At 43.3% G+C, this 14,272-nt stretch overlaps 1 protein-coding gene across 1 annotated transcript in view; it reads right to left on the reverse strand.

Moving 5' to 3' along the window:
• Positions 1–430: 430 nt before the first annotated feature.
• Positions 431–14,272, reverse strand: part of peak1 (pseudopodium-enriched atypical kinase 1) — a 33,350-nt gene continuing 19,508 nt past the window's right edge. The window contains exons 2-5 of the mRNA XM_082160084.1: positions 9,100–12,357; positions 7,210–7,427; positions 4,850–5,583; positions 431–3,970 (exon numbers count right to left, since the gene is read on the reverse strand). Coding sequence (XP_082016210.1) covers positions 2,807–3,970; positions 4,850–5,583; positions 7,210–7,427; positions 9,100–12,245 — 5,262 coding nt within the window. The 5' untranslated portion in view covers positions 12,246–12,357 and the 3' untranslated portion in view covers positions 431–2,806. The remainder of the gene's footprint in view (positions 3,971–4,849; positions 5,584–7,209; positions 7,428–9,099; positions 12,358–14,272) is intronic.

Below are 14,272 nucleotides of genomic sequence, written 5' to 3' on the forward strand. Positions count from 1 at the left end.
CCATCCGCACCAGTCATGCAGAGCCGAAGCACAACCAAAACAATGTTAATGTTCTTCTGCACGGTTGTTGTTTAACTGTTAGATAGCCAAACGTTACAATGTGTACCTTTAACACCACTGAACCATAAACAATACATTTACACCAACAAAACTATTTTTTATGGGTTAAATAAGGTAGAAATAGCTCTAAGGTAATCACTTTTTACAGTGTATAATTAAAGGAACCGTATGTAAGATTGTGGCCAAAACTGGTACTGCAATCACTTTCAAATTACTGTAGAGCGGTGTATCCCCCTTTTCTTAATGTCTAGTGACATATCAGGGCCATTTTATGATTAATTGAAACACATTTCTTACATACGGTTCCTTTAAGCATTAATAGCGAATACAAGAAAGTAGTGTTTCTATAAAAACACACAAACAAGTCTCGTTTAAAAACATATTCATAGTTTTATTATGAGCAGTTAACTCAGTAATGTAGAGCTAAATACCATGAGATATGCAGTTGTAGGTAAAAAGCAGTTCTGTGAAATCATCACTGGCAAATAAACATTTGTAAATAACAGTAAATACATGATTTCAGTGAAATGATGTGAATGAAATGGTGGTGGAAGAGAAAAAACACACACTCGCACACATTCTCCCGGTTACAGACATCTGCTGATACTCTCTCTCTCACACTCAAGTTCTTTCTGTGACACAGAATTGTGCCCGTAATGCTAAAATGAATCTAAACTACACTCAAATTATTATATACAAATATAAATCGATACAACATATTTCTACGGTGTGACCCGCAAACATTCAGCATGACAACACACTGAAATATCTCTTTCTCACACACACACACAATATTGTTTCTCTCTAATGGAACTGAAACTGCTGCTTTGGAAATGGAAGACGGGAGCAAACTAATGTTCCCGCCCCTAGTTTGTGATTGACAGAGACTCTATCCAATGACCTCACACGAACCGTTTCTCATGCACTATCAATCATTAAATCCCTTTCTGGCAATCCCTTTCTTTCAACCTGAATATGTTAATGAAATAAAAATAAAAACCGTGAACCGTGACAATATCAGCATCCCAATTTGCATACCGTCCATGCAATAAAGATTAATAAAATAATCGGTGTGAAATACTCTTTCTGTGAACGCCTTATTACCCATAATCCACTTGTGCGTAAGAGGATTGAGGGCTTGTAACAGTTCATCAACTTTTTTTTTGTTGTAATAGTGAAAAATGATACATCCAAAGGCCAAAGTTGCCACAGCAGTTTTAAATAAATGTAATAGTAATAATACAGTCAGCTAGATGTTAACTCTTCCATACAAACAATGCATTCATTTGATATATATTGCAATACTAGCATACTACATACTCAAGAGTATATACTTTCCAATCACAGTTGAAGTACACACCTGTAGTACGCAGTAGAAGTAAGCAAACTGGGATGCTTCACTCTAATGTCCATCTCTACATTGCCTTAAACACACTCACGCATCAAAATAACACTATAACAAGGACAAAATGCTGAAGAATGTGCCGTCCCTGGTTCAAACTAATGATTCACACACACACACACACAATCAAATATCCTCACATATGAGGCTGGGGGTCTGATCCCAGAGCTCGCATTCTCATCAATTATGTGCCGAACAGAAACAGGAAGATAAAGAATAACTGCATGCTGAGAATATCAAGTGCGTTAAATATATCTAAAATACTGTAACAAATGTTAACACTTACTTTTAATGATTGCACATACATCCGCATAGCGATATTCGGTTCGTAATTCTGTAAGGTCAGGGTTAGATTAATCCGGATGTGTCTCAAAAAGCAGTTCAGAGCCTTTTCTGCAAGTGTGAACGCTACGATCTGAATCTGGAGTGACTCTAGTTTGATTACAGTGAGTTTGGTGCCAATCTCTGTGATTGGAAATGTATGTGCTAGTGCTCTCATGTACTTTTGAGAGCCAAAGTACTACTAAAGAACCAAACTGCATTTGTTTTAGGTACATAAGGACACTTTCTTTATGAGGGAGAGCATTAATATCTGCTCTTTGACTATGTAAAATGCAAAAATATTGTTTTGTTCTGTGTGGTCCAGAGTGTTCAGTCTTTGGTAAACTTTACAGTGCTCTTGTTGTGGTAGAAAAATATCCAATCTGTACTCTCGAACGAATCTGAATGATATATCAGGATCTGATAAAAACATTTGATTGAAATGACTGATTAAACAATGTTTTTGTCTCTTTCCATTAATCTCTCTCTCTCTCTATATATATACACATACACAAACACATAAAGTAAGGCATGTTAGACTAAATTTCATTCATTCAGTGACCCAATGGTGGACCCTTATTTTAGGGGCTCCTTACACAAACTCCAATATGTGATGATTACATAATAGTTATCCAATAGTTTCATGAGTTAGTGGAATCATAAATCATGATGCAGCTGATGTTGGATCAGTGGTTTTCTGCTGATATACACGAGTCCCTACAGCAGAATGAAAAGCATAACTAAACACACTGGCGGAAAACCCACAACACGCTCACACATACACACACGTCATGCAGTTTCACTTTGTTTATAAAAGCAGCTCTATAAATGTGCCATTATCTGTGGAGTTAAACATGACTTCACTTTGTCACTTTTCATCCTGTAAACGGTTTGATCGAACTCTCTGCATGGTATTGCATGGTATTAAAAGTAAAGCAAACCCAAAACACATTCACTAACAGAGTCAGATGATATGGTTTCCTCAAATAAAAATTACACGTGTGCACGTCCAAGCGTCATGGATCAGATGAGCACGCCCTGTGGCTGCTGCAGGATCTTGATCACTCTGCTGAGAGATTCGGTGGTGGCGAAGGCCAGATACTGACAGCACAACCAGTCCTCCAGACTCACGCCACAGCCCGAGTCCAAAGAACGCTCGGCGAACTTGATCATCATAAGCGTTCGCTTCAGGTCTAGCCAGTTCTGCAGGACGGTGTGGCGCTGGACTGTCCCGGTAGGAGGGTTTAGCGAATTAAACAGATCCTCTCGCGGACCCCACAGCAGACACTGCAAACATGCCCGGGCGTCCCCCATCTGGATGCGCTCGGAAGGGTTGGGGTTGAGCAGTAACGTGGCGAGCTGCTGAAGACCATTAGAGTAGAGAGAACGCAGTGGGATCTGGGGCAAGTCCGAGCTCATGTATTCCCTCTCTTTTAGCGCCGGACTTTCCTCGAACGGATTGGGTCGATGCAGCATCTCGTAGATCAGTATGCCGGTCTGGAATTCATCGCACTTGCGGTACTGAGTGGCAGTGAGGAGCTCTGGTGCCAGACGGGACTGGTCTCGGAGCGAAGCGGGTTCCAGCACCACGTTCTTGAGTTTAGCCTGAGAGAAGTTGCTGATGATGAGGCGAGCGGGGCAAGCCGAAGCCGTGGCGGAGGAAGAACCGGACGCCGCGTTGTTGTTCGGTTCCAGCAGCTCCAGGTTCCAAGGGTTCCCGGGCTGGCAGTGTACCAGGAGGAGGTTCTCGAGCCGTAGGTCGCAGTGCGTGACGTGGTAGGGTTTCATGTGCTCGAGTCCCGCGCACAACTGCAGCAGGAGCAGACACACCTGCCGTTCGTACAGCTCTGGGCTTCGTGTGTGTCGCTCCACGCCCTCGCGGACAAAATCCGCCACCGTCTGGAACGGCACCTCGCGGGTGATCACCACAACTCGGCTGCAGAGTTTCCCGCCCGGTCCTGCCGCATCTCTCTCGTCCTCCTTTCCTTTTCCCTCTTCTCCTCCTTCCGTACCGCCTCGCTCATCTTCTCTATCCTCCTCTCGCTCCCAAGGAAGCAGGCGGGCCGGAACATCTGCCAGGAAGTGCCCACAGTCCTGCTGGATGTTGAAGTGCACAGCGATACTCTGCCGAACTGCCAGGCTGTGAAAAAACTGCTGCTGAGTCTCCTTCACCACACCCCGACAGATCTGAGATCAGACAGAAAGAGAAAATTAATCTCTACGTACACATGCAAATCTACATAGGCAACATTATAAGGTCTCAAAGGAAAACTGCCAAGACAAAAGCTGCAAAACTCAGAGAAGAACTTGCCCATCTTTGTCAGAGTTACTATATGGTTTATAAGGTGTTCAATTCTCGATGTAAGCAACGGTAATGGCGATTAGCGATAATAGCATAATTAGCATAAATAGCAGGATAATTAGTGGGGTGTGCTATGATAGATAATTTATTTTGGACAAAAAGCAACAAATGTATCCATCGCAGATCATTTCATAATGCACTGTGATGAACTATGTGCTGTTTTTTAATACTGCTTAAAGTATCGATCCATTAGCTAAGCAACATGACCACATTAGACTCAATCAACTGTTAGTCAAATCACTCTTGCTGTTCTTGTAAGAAGCAATGTTTGTGAGCTGCACAGGAGACCATTACTTGACTTTCCTGCCTTAAACGATTAGTTCACTTCAAAATGAGAATTCTGTCATCATATACTCACCCTCAAGTTGTTTCAAACCTGTGTGAATTTCTTTCTTCTGCTGAACACAAAAGAAGATATTTTGAAGAATGTCAGTAACCAGACAGTTGATGGACCCCATTGACTTCATAGTATTTTTTTTCCTACTATAGATGTCAATGGGGTCCATCAACTGTCTGGTTACTGACATTCTTCAAAATATCTTCTTTTGTGTTCAGCAGAAGAAAGAAATTCACACAGGTTTGAAACAACTTGAGGGTGAGTATATGATGACAGAATTTTCATTCTGAAGTGAACTATTCCTTTAAAAGATTATACCAGAGTAGTGGACATACCACAGTAAATATGTATAAGACTGAGCTTTCACCTTGACAGCGTAGTTCACCAGAGGTTCTCTGGCGAAAGATGCTGTGTAGTACACGGCGTCTCCTGCCTCACAGCAGGGTTTCCCCGCAGTCAGCCGGAAGTGAGACCAGCTGTCCGTCCCGAAGCGCAGATGATCTTTTTGTCCAGCCATGAATCGATCTTCACATCTGGTTGCCAACTTACGAAGGGTGTCCGTGTGCAGACCTCGGATCCTCCCGACCACTTCCTCCCAGCTCTCCATGCCTCTATACGGCACCTGTTTCTGGCCTTTAGCGGGTCTCCCCACCCCTTGTGTCCGGGCCGTCAGACTCTCTGTGCTGCGGTAGCCTCGGCGGTCACTTCCCTGAATGGAGCTGCTGTTGGTCAGGCAAGACAGGCTCCGCCCACCCACAGGACGCTCCAGGGAGTCTCCGGATTCGTCGGGATGTCGTGCCTCCGAGCTGAGTGAGGAGCTCTGACTGGTCGTGTCCCATGTGGCCTCGAGATCGTAGACCGGATTGGCGACGCTCAGACTGGTCCCGCCTGGTCTGGCCTCGCCTTTGGGTCGCGGGGCAGAGAGTTCTCTACCTAGAGCGGATGGCTCTGTTTGAGCACGTGGGACTGACTTTTTGGGCAGGGGAGGTGGTGTGGATTTAGTCATGGGTTCGGTGACCTCTGGGTCAGAGGTTAACGTGTCATCAGATGCTTTAGGATGTCTGGGATGTTTCACAGGGATCATGTTGGCCCTGGACTCTCCTGTAGAGTGAGAGATGAGGAATCTCAGTGTCATTTGAGAGGAATATCAAAAGAAAATGTGATCATTTTTTAATCCTTCTGAACAACAATGCTTAACTGGTGCACTATTGGACTTCCTTTAAAAGCTGGTAACATTGTCTAACCTTGATCCTGCCATTACATGCTCCCTTTTACCATATCTCAATCTGCTGGATGAATAGTCTTAAATCGTTTCACACACGCTCCATCCGCAGGGACATGGGATACGAGTTAGGAATTATTTAACAGCGTGAAACCTCATCTAACATTCTTCACTAATCTGCTGTAATCTCCCAATAATCAGACCCAGGGCTTCCTCTGAGGCCCTTTCACCAGGACAGGGATTTTTTTAGGTCACGTCTATAAAACGATCAAAGAGTCAGTGGTACGAAATTAGAGGCAGCACATTAACCCCTCAGAGACCTGTTCTGCTATGCAGTTCAGAGGTTCATCAGCTCAGCAACGCTATTGTGAGACATCAGAGGTCAACTCTGCAAAATAATAATGAGGGAAGGAAGTAGCCATCAGCAAACAAACTCTCTCGGGAAAGCTGAAAATGCATGATTTTATTTCTCATATACTGTGTGATGCCATACAGCTCCATTTAGACATACTTGGTCTGATAATCTGACAGTCACTCAGAGCTGTGACCATTTAAGTCCCAAAAAAACTAAATCCCTGATTTCCACACAGTGACTACAGTCAGCTTGCAAGAATTTTACTGCATCTTGTCATATAACTTCTTCATTGAACCTCACGTGTGTACAATCATTACATAGACTACCAGTATTTTGTGGGAAAAAAAGTATTTTTTGAGGTTATTTTCAGGGTATTATCAATTTTAATTTTGTTGTAACGGTTAATTTCAGGATTTATCTTTTCCTATTCTAACAGTATAATATTATATCTTCATGTCAGGTTACAAGCATTCATATTTTCTGTACATTATAACGTTTTAATGTCTGAAGCATTTTATTTCTAGATCTTCTAGGAGCTTTACTGTAAAAACAACAACAGGACAAACAGTATTGAAATATATTCATATCAGTTGTCCGCCATAACATTAAATATAATTATAGATTGTCATGCCATCCAAAGGTTTAAGACCACAATGAAAACTGAAATGAAAATGTAATTCAAATTCATAAACAAACAAATGTGTTAGAATTTTACAAAATTTTTAAACTAAGAAAAGACATTAAAAAAGAAATATTTAAGATTTTGCACTATTTCTAGGACATATAAAATAAATGTTTAATGTTGTCATTTACATTTCGTGCAAGCAAAACTACATAAAATACACTGAGACACAATTCATGCAAATAAAACTAAAACAGAGAAATAGACAAAACCATACCTTCTTTTACCGCACAAACTCCAGAAAAAACTCAATCAGCTAAATGACTTCAAATTGAGAGATTGAGAAAAGTGATCTTGTTTATGAGTCTAGAAATGCTCTTGCACATGCTGCTGCCATGACAACCTAAATATATCAACGTGAGCCGGCCAAATCAGGTCAGAACCTCCCGCCGCTGGCCCAAATAAATGGACAGAGCACACAAAGTGACCCATCAAATGTGTGTGTGTGTGTGTGTGTGTTTGACTTACCCAGGTTGGTGTACGTGGCCCTGCAGCTGCTGGGCGCAGGAGAGTGTGAGATGGTGTGAGCGAATCCCTCTTCCTCTCGCTCTGCCTGGCTGCCGCTGTTTGAGGTGGGCGACGCTGGGGGCGGACAGGAGGCAGGAGGCTCACGCAGGGGCGACAGCTCCAGCTTAGCAGGAAGAGAGGTGCCTGATGAGATCCCAGTATCCTGAACTGGAAGCTGACTGAATGAAACAGAAACAAAACAATGATTGAGATTTGAGAATTATTCTTCTATACTCTACCTCTTTTTTAAAGGGATAGTCCATTGAAAAATGTAAGTTCAGTCATTATTTACTCACCAAGATTTTGTTCCAAACCCATATGACTATCAGTGAATAATGTCTATTTCTCACTCAAATCTATCATATGGCTGCATAAGACTTTGTACAAGTCGTACGGACCACTTTCATGACACTTTTATGGTGCTCTTTGCACCTTTTTAGAAGCTTGAAAGAGTAAGTCAGTCTACTTACTGAAAAAATAAAGTCATTCGGGTATGGAACAACATGAGAGTGAGTAAATAATGAGATAAATAATGATTAATAATGAATAATTGTATGAGAGTGCTTTAGTTCAAGATTTAATTTTAATTAGCCTGATGGCGTCCATCTGTACTTGACTAATCAAACACAAAATACAACCGTCCTTTGCTTAGATTCCAAACCACCATCCCTCCTGTTTCCCAGTGCCAACCTTACTCTCCTGAAATAAACAGTCCAGGAACGCTAAATGGGAGGAATCTTCTGCAGGCAGAGCATGTCTGGACATATAAAAACATTCTGTTCCATTAAAGTATGACACCCTCAAAAATCTATAATACGGAAATGTGTTCTTTAAAAAAAATAAAGATAAGATTCCCAATGCTTCTATCGAAACACCAGTGCAAAAATGTGTTGTAAACACACAAGGGAAGATATCGCCTCAAAAAAAGTGTTTTTCTTCAACTGATAGAGTATCTGGGTGTCTCAGTGCTTGAACTTGTTAAAAGAACCTGAATCAACGCGTCTGAACTATCTCTTTCTCTTACTAAGGGCAGATAACGCTCTGCAAACACTCACTCACACACACCAGCTGAAACAAGCACCCAGCTAAGAGCTTCAGTAAAGTGTTCGTCTGTTTTAATAGAATTTGAGGAAGTAACGCTTACCCACCATATTGGCTCACACAGTCACCCATTTGATAAGGTCAAAGACAATAAAAGTTTAAATCAGAAGCAGGAATTCCTTGCTTTCAAATACTCTCTTGGATTCTGTTTTTCTTATTCCTCCTCCCTCTGCTGTAACATTCGGTATGAATATTTCCCCTACACGATTAACCCTTAACAGACATCTACCTGTGGTTGTTCATCAGCTCACAATTGTGACATATCAGGATCAAAGTCCTTCGCTTCTGCAGATCACACACACAGGTATGACTAAAATAACAGGAAGTGGTTTATATAGTTAGGAAATCACCTAGTTACTTTTTATACTACTAAGACGAAAAATAATAATTAAATATGATTAAATATGACCTGAACACAGAATAATTAGAAATCAAAACTTACAATTAAGCTACAATTCCAATTAAATGGAAAAAATGATCAATTCATGTATTTTAAGTTCTTAAGTTAGCCTAAACATTTCTCTTTCTTTCTATTTTTATTTATGTTAGGTTTAGCAAGCTAGCCTGCTAAGCAAACATACCCTAATCTCAAAAACTTTTTTGCATTTCATCTGGGATAAATATGAAGGCCATGCAAAGAAACACATACTAAGACATACAGCAAGATAAGGACAGAAAAGACCATATCATATGTTTCTATATTTAAAAGCTAAGGGAGAGAGGGGGGATTGACAGTGAATGATGACTTACTTCATGACTTTGCTGATGAGAATACTGGCTCTGCTTTTGGGTGGAGTCGACAGATTGGATGCAGCACCTTCTGCGGTGATACCCTCTTTGTGCTCCTCAACTCGAAGCTCCGCCTCCTCTCCACCTGTGACGCTTTCTGATTTGTAGGTGAATATGATCGTGGGTTTCTGGTGAGGGTCATCGGTCTTGGACTCTGAAAACCAGTGCTGTCTCTGTAGAGGTGGAGGAGGCAATACGGTGATGACAGTCCCATCCAATCCCAACAACTTCCCTTTTTCCTTCTCTCTCTCCATTTTCTCTTTCTGTTCATCCTCGTCTTTCCGCCGGCGGAAGAAACTCTTGAAGGATATCCAGCGCTTAGGCTTGTTTCCGTCAGTCGGACGCCTGCCCTCCGCACTTGGACTGGTCTCTCCATCACTAGGTTTGGCCCCAGCTGGTCTGGTCCAGTTGCTGAAGTGCCTTTGGAGCAGGTTGCTTGAGTGGTAAGGAGAGGAGCTAGACCGGGCTGGGGGAAACGGGGCACTAGGTTCAGATTTGGGGCTTGTAGGCGGAACAGCAGCGGAGGCACTCTGAGATTTGGGAAGGAGTTTATGTGGTGTGTCTCTTTGAGGTTCTGCAGAACAGTGGAGTGATTTAGGTCGGTTAAGAGTATCTCTGGAAGCATCCGGTGGCAGCGAGTAAAGCTCCTCAGCACTGCAGGTCTTACTCTGGCCAGCAGGGGAGTCTGGAGGAGAAGGTGGCGGCTGAATGGAGGCCACAATCTGAGACAGAACAGCACTTGCCTTCTCTCTCTGACCTGAACTTCCACTTGGCGTGACCTGGTTATCTCTGCTGCCCTCTGGTAGTTGCTCACTGCTGGGGTTATGAACACGATCCAGGCTGCTGTGGATCAAAACAGCTGGTTTAGGGCTTAGGCTACCAGAAGGGAGGACCGAGACACCTGTCGTAGTCCTGGATTTACCATTGTTTACAGTTTGCCCAAATACTGTTGTGGTCCTCAGTTCCCCAGTAACAGTTACATCTGTTGTGTGCTTCAATTGAGGAGGTGTCTGCTCAGATGGAGAGGGCTGGGAACTTTCAGAAGATCCAATCTCCTCATATGTGTGGCTGGCTACTCGCTCTCCGGCCCTAGGCTTGGAATGCGGCAGCTCACCGTTGAGCCCCAGGAAACTCTTGTAAACAGCCAGGTTATCATAAGCACTGGGATTAATTACTATGGGAACCTTCACTGCTTTTTTTGAGCTGCGTGCATATGCAGGCTCGTCACGGATGATGATGGGAAATGGGGGCATGCCGGCATTGTTGTAGCTGTTGAATTTGATCTCGGACAAGTTGGGCGTTTTAGTCGGGACTGTACGGGCAGAGCCGAAGCCTGCAGTTGGAGATGTGGGAGCTGATTTGTGATTAATGAGTCTCTGAGCGGCACTGCCGCATGTTAAATCAACTTTAGGGATCTTCTGTCGAGGGCTGGTGCAGGATGTCCACACTTCTTGGTAACGGATGCTGCCGGGTTTTGTGCGGAAACCACTGGGGCCTGCAGAGGCAGCACCTGTAGGAGATTGAGGCATCAATGGAGACAATGAAATGAAGGGAGATGCCACAGGTGATACAGGAGATCTGGAGAACTGAGGGGAGGTGGGTGAGACAGGACAGGGGTCAGCAGAGGTGCAGAGCGCAACATTGTGCCCACTTGACTTTGGAGTGCTTTCATTTGAGTGACTGTGATCATCTTTAGTGGCCATAGAGGCAGAGACATCCACCACCGTATAAGGCTTACATATAGGAGCCTTCTCAAGATTCACTACTCGATAAGGTTTGGCCTGCTCCTCAGTTGGGCTGAAGCTGATTGTGATTGGCTGGCCTGGAAGAGCTTGAGGGAGAGCCCCACCCTCCCTTTGATTGTCAATTTGTTCTTCCAGTCGGATGGCTAGAACAGCTTTATGAGTTTCACTGGATTTAGGCGAACTCAGTCCTCTGGCTGAAGGTTCTTTACTAGGTGTGAAAGGAAGACCATTTCTCTGGTCACCAGTGGCCCTACTGCTGCCAGCGCAGGATTCTTCGGGCAGAGAAGTCAAGGACTCGGGTGAGGTGGTGGACTCAGAAGTGGACAGAAAGCCACTACCCTGGTGATCAGAGGCATATGACAGAAGAGCAGAAGCTCCCTTTGTGTCAACAGATGGGTATCCATTGAGAATCTCATCATAACTGTCATCATAATCCACTGCACAGAACCGTTGCAGTGAACGGTTACGTAGAGGCACTGTATTCCACTTCTTTCCTACAGCAAAGTGAACCGGGGATAGCGTGGCTGCACGGAAATTGGCAAAACGAGGTTGACCCCGCATTCGTATCCCCATTGCTAGCAACTCCTCGTCACTTTCATCCCAACTGTCATGCTCTCCATCATCATCATCACTACTCTCATCCTCCTCATCGTCACCATCACTAGAGTATTCTGGATAACAAAAACGTCCTCCCTCAGAACTGATGACCTCTGCACTGTCACTGAGGGAAACACGTTTTATTGCTCCTCTACCACTACTCCCAGCATGGAGACAGCTTGACGGTGTAAGGCCTCTCTCTAATGAGCGCCGGTATGAACTGCAGATCCGGCCAAAAAAGTCCTCTCTACTTGAACTTGGAGAAGATCCCAGACCAGCAATTTCTTTCAGCACGTCCGTCAAGCCATTGTTATTGCGGCTGCTAGTTGGCAGTGGGGAGATTGCACCATATGCCTCTGTCTGCCCAACCAAATCCTCCCCTTGATTGTTGTTTGTTTCTGCAGGTCTCTGGCTATTCAGGCTGTTGTGGTTCCACGCAGTGAAAGGTGAGCTCTTAGTGACCTGCGCTCCCTCTGCATACCTTGGCACATTTCCCTCAGAGTCCAGACCTGGCGGAGAGCATGGCAGCATCATGGTTGGCTTTACTGCAATCGTAGGTTTCTTGGCGACAGGTGGGCGAACCTGCCCTGCACGGGCTGAGGATATGCTCCTCTGGCTGTTTGTGAGTTTGGCATTGACGTTTGTCTTGCTCTCATTGGTGGAATTGTCTTGCTCTGGAGGCCGGTGTAGGCTCTTAGGCTTAAAGCAGTTTTTGCACTCCCCTGGTTTCCATACATGTTCAGTGAAGGTGTTGCATGCAGACATGTCTGCAGGGCAGTGCTGCAGGGTCAGTGAACAGGAAATCCCTCCATCACACACACAAACTGCAGGCTGAACTTCACACCCACACACAGTTTACAAACTGTGCTGTCAGTACCTGCAAAAAAGAATAACAGAGTCAGCCAGGGTACCAAATGTAATCACTGGTTTCATCTCACATATAGGGCTGCTGAATGAGGCACTCATTACACTTGTCCAGCAGGGGTCAGAGTTTTATTCTTAACATGAATTTCTAGTGTCTCTCTAATACACACATACACAAACACAGGCTGCCAGACTCTCACAGCTCTATTTTTGGATCACAACGCAGCGCTGAGCAGTTGCAGGTAAACATCATGACTTACTGACACCACATAGCCTACACAGTCAAAATTGTACTTTAACTGTAATCCCGAACAAACCCTGCCCCTACCATTTACAGACACATTTGTTGCGTGTTTTAAGATTTTAAGACATAGCCTGTCTTATTTGTGAACTTTTTTGCAAGTGAGGGTCATTCTAGTCAGTCAGGTTTTACTATATGAGGACATTCTCAGACATCTGGACCTCAAAAGTAATGAAATTATGCTGGTTGTAATTGTGTCCTATTTCTCCCAACATTTGAAACGCTTGTAAAATTCCCCAAACACAAATATTTTTATTACACAGCGGAATGACCTACTCAATCATACACTCATTTATATGCAATACAGTCGGGAACATAAATAAGAAAGATGAGTGCTGGCAAGGTTTTACAAACTCTTCATTTGTGACCTGTTGCTCGGCACTTGTTCAGGGCAAAGACTATCAAATGAGGGTCACGATGGTCAGATCATCAGGGTTCATGTCGCCATGGAGCACACTAAACACAGCAGAAGAACATGACTCAACACAGACACAATTGATCTAACAGAGGATCTACTGTTCGTTTTCTAACATTCCAGATATAAATCATAGGCAGAACTATTCGCTGCACAATACTGAATAGGACCTTTATGGTTATGCATTTATAATACATTTTAAAGGTTAAGAAAACAATTAAGCAAAGGACTCATAAATCACTTCACGTGTAATTGTGTCTGTATCGGCCTTCTAGATGAGATTTAGCATTGGTAAATCATACTAAAACTAATCTCAGATTTACTGTTTGGAAAATTTGAGTTTGGACTTACTGAAACTAAAAAGCTATACAATCTATAAAGCTCATTAGCTTTAGTTTAAATCTATCAAAACATAATAAATATCTCTTAACAGACCAGCTAATTGCATATAATCCAAATCAGGATTTAGGAACACAGAGAAACCCACTCTAATCTCTCTCGCTCACACACCTACACACACACTTTGAATACTGAGGGTTAACGGAGCTCCTTCCTATTGTCATGCCAGTATGAGTGAGCGAGAGTGAGTGTGTGTGTGTGTGTGTGTGTGTGTGTGTGTGTGTGTGTGTGTGTGTGTGTGTGTTTGTCTAGGGGCAGATATATTTTTGTGCTCTCTGCTAAATCCATCTGCAGACTGAGAACAACATTCCATTGCACAACATCTGAGATTAATGAGAACGAGACAGACAGAGAGAGAGACAGGAAGCAAGAGAGGGAGAGACAGCGTGTACTCAGGAGGATGCAGCAGCAGCTCGTGCGTTAATGAAGCTCTTTATGGCTTTCAGACAGATGGAGAAACATCTCTCCACCCTTCATTTCCCCCCTTAGAGTTCATGTCACTTCTCCCATCTTCCTCCACGGTTCTTTTTTTTTCAGGATGTGTTGACTCAAGTGTGCACTTATAGTCATAGCTTTATTAAAAACCAAACAAACAATACTTAACCTCAAAGTAAAAAAATTAAAATGAGGCAAAGAATGAAACTAAATCCTGTTACAAATCTAAGATGCTTTAATAGTCTCATTCAAATTTGTCTCCATAGTACTGTTCGAATGGATGGAATATATTTTCTGAACCACCAACTGTTAACTGTACCCAAGAAGGTAGCAGAAAAGATATAAGCTAGAAAGACTAGTCTTGGCTGGACGACGTGT

This window comes from Leuciscus leuciscus, assembly GCF_965113295.1.
Source record: "Leuciscus leuciscus genome assembly, chromosome: 25".
Lineage (NCBI taxonomy): Eukaryota > Metazoa > Chordata > Actinopteri > Cypriniformes > Leuciscidae > Leuciscus > Leuciscus leuciscus.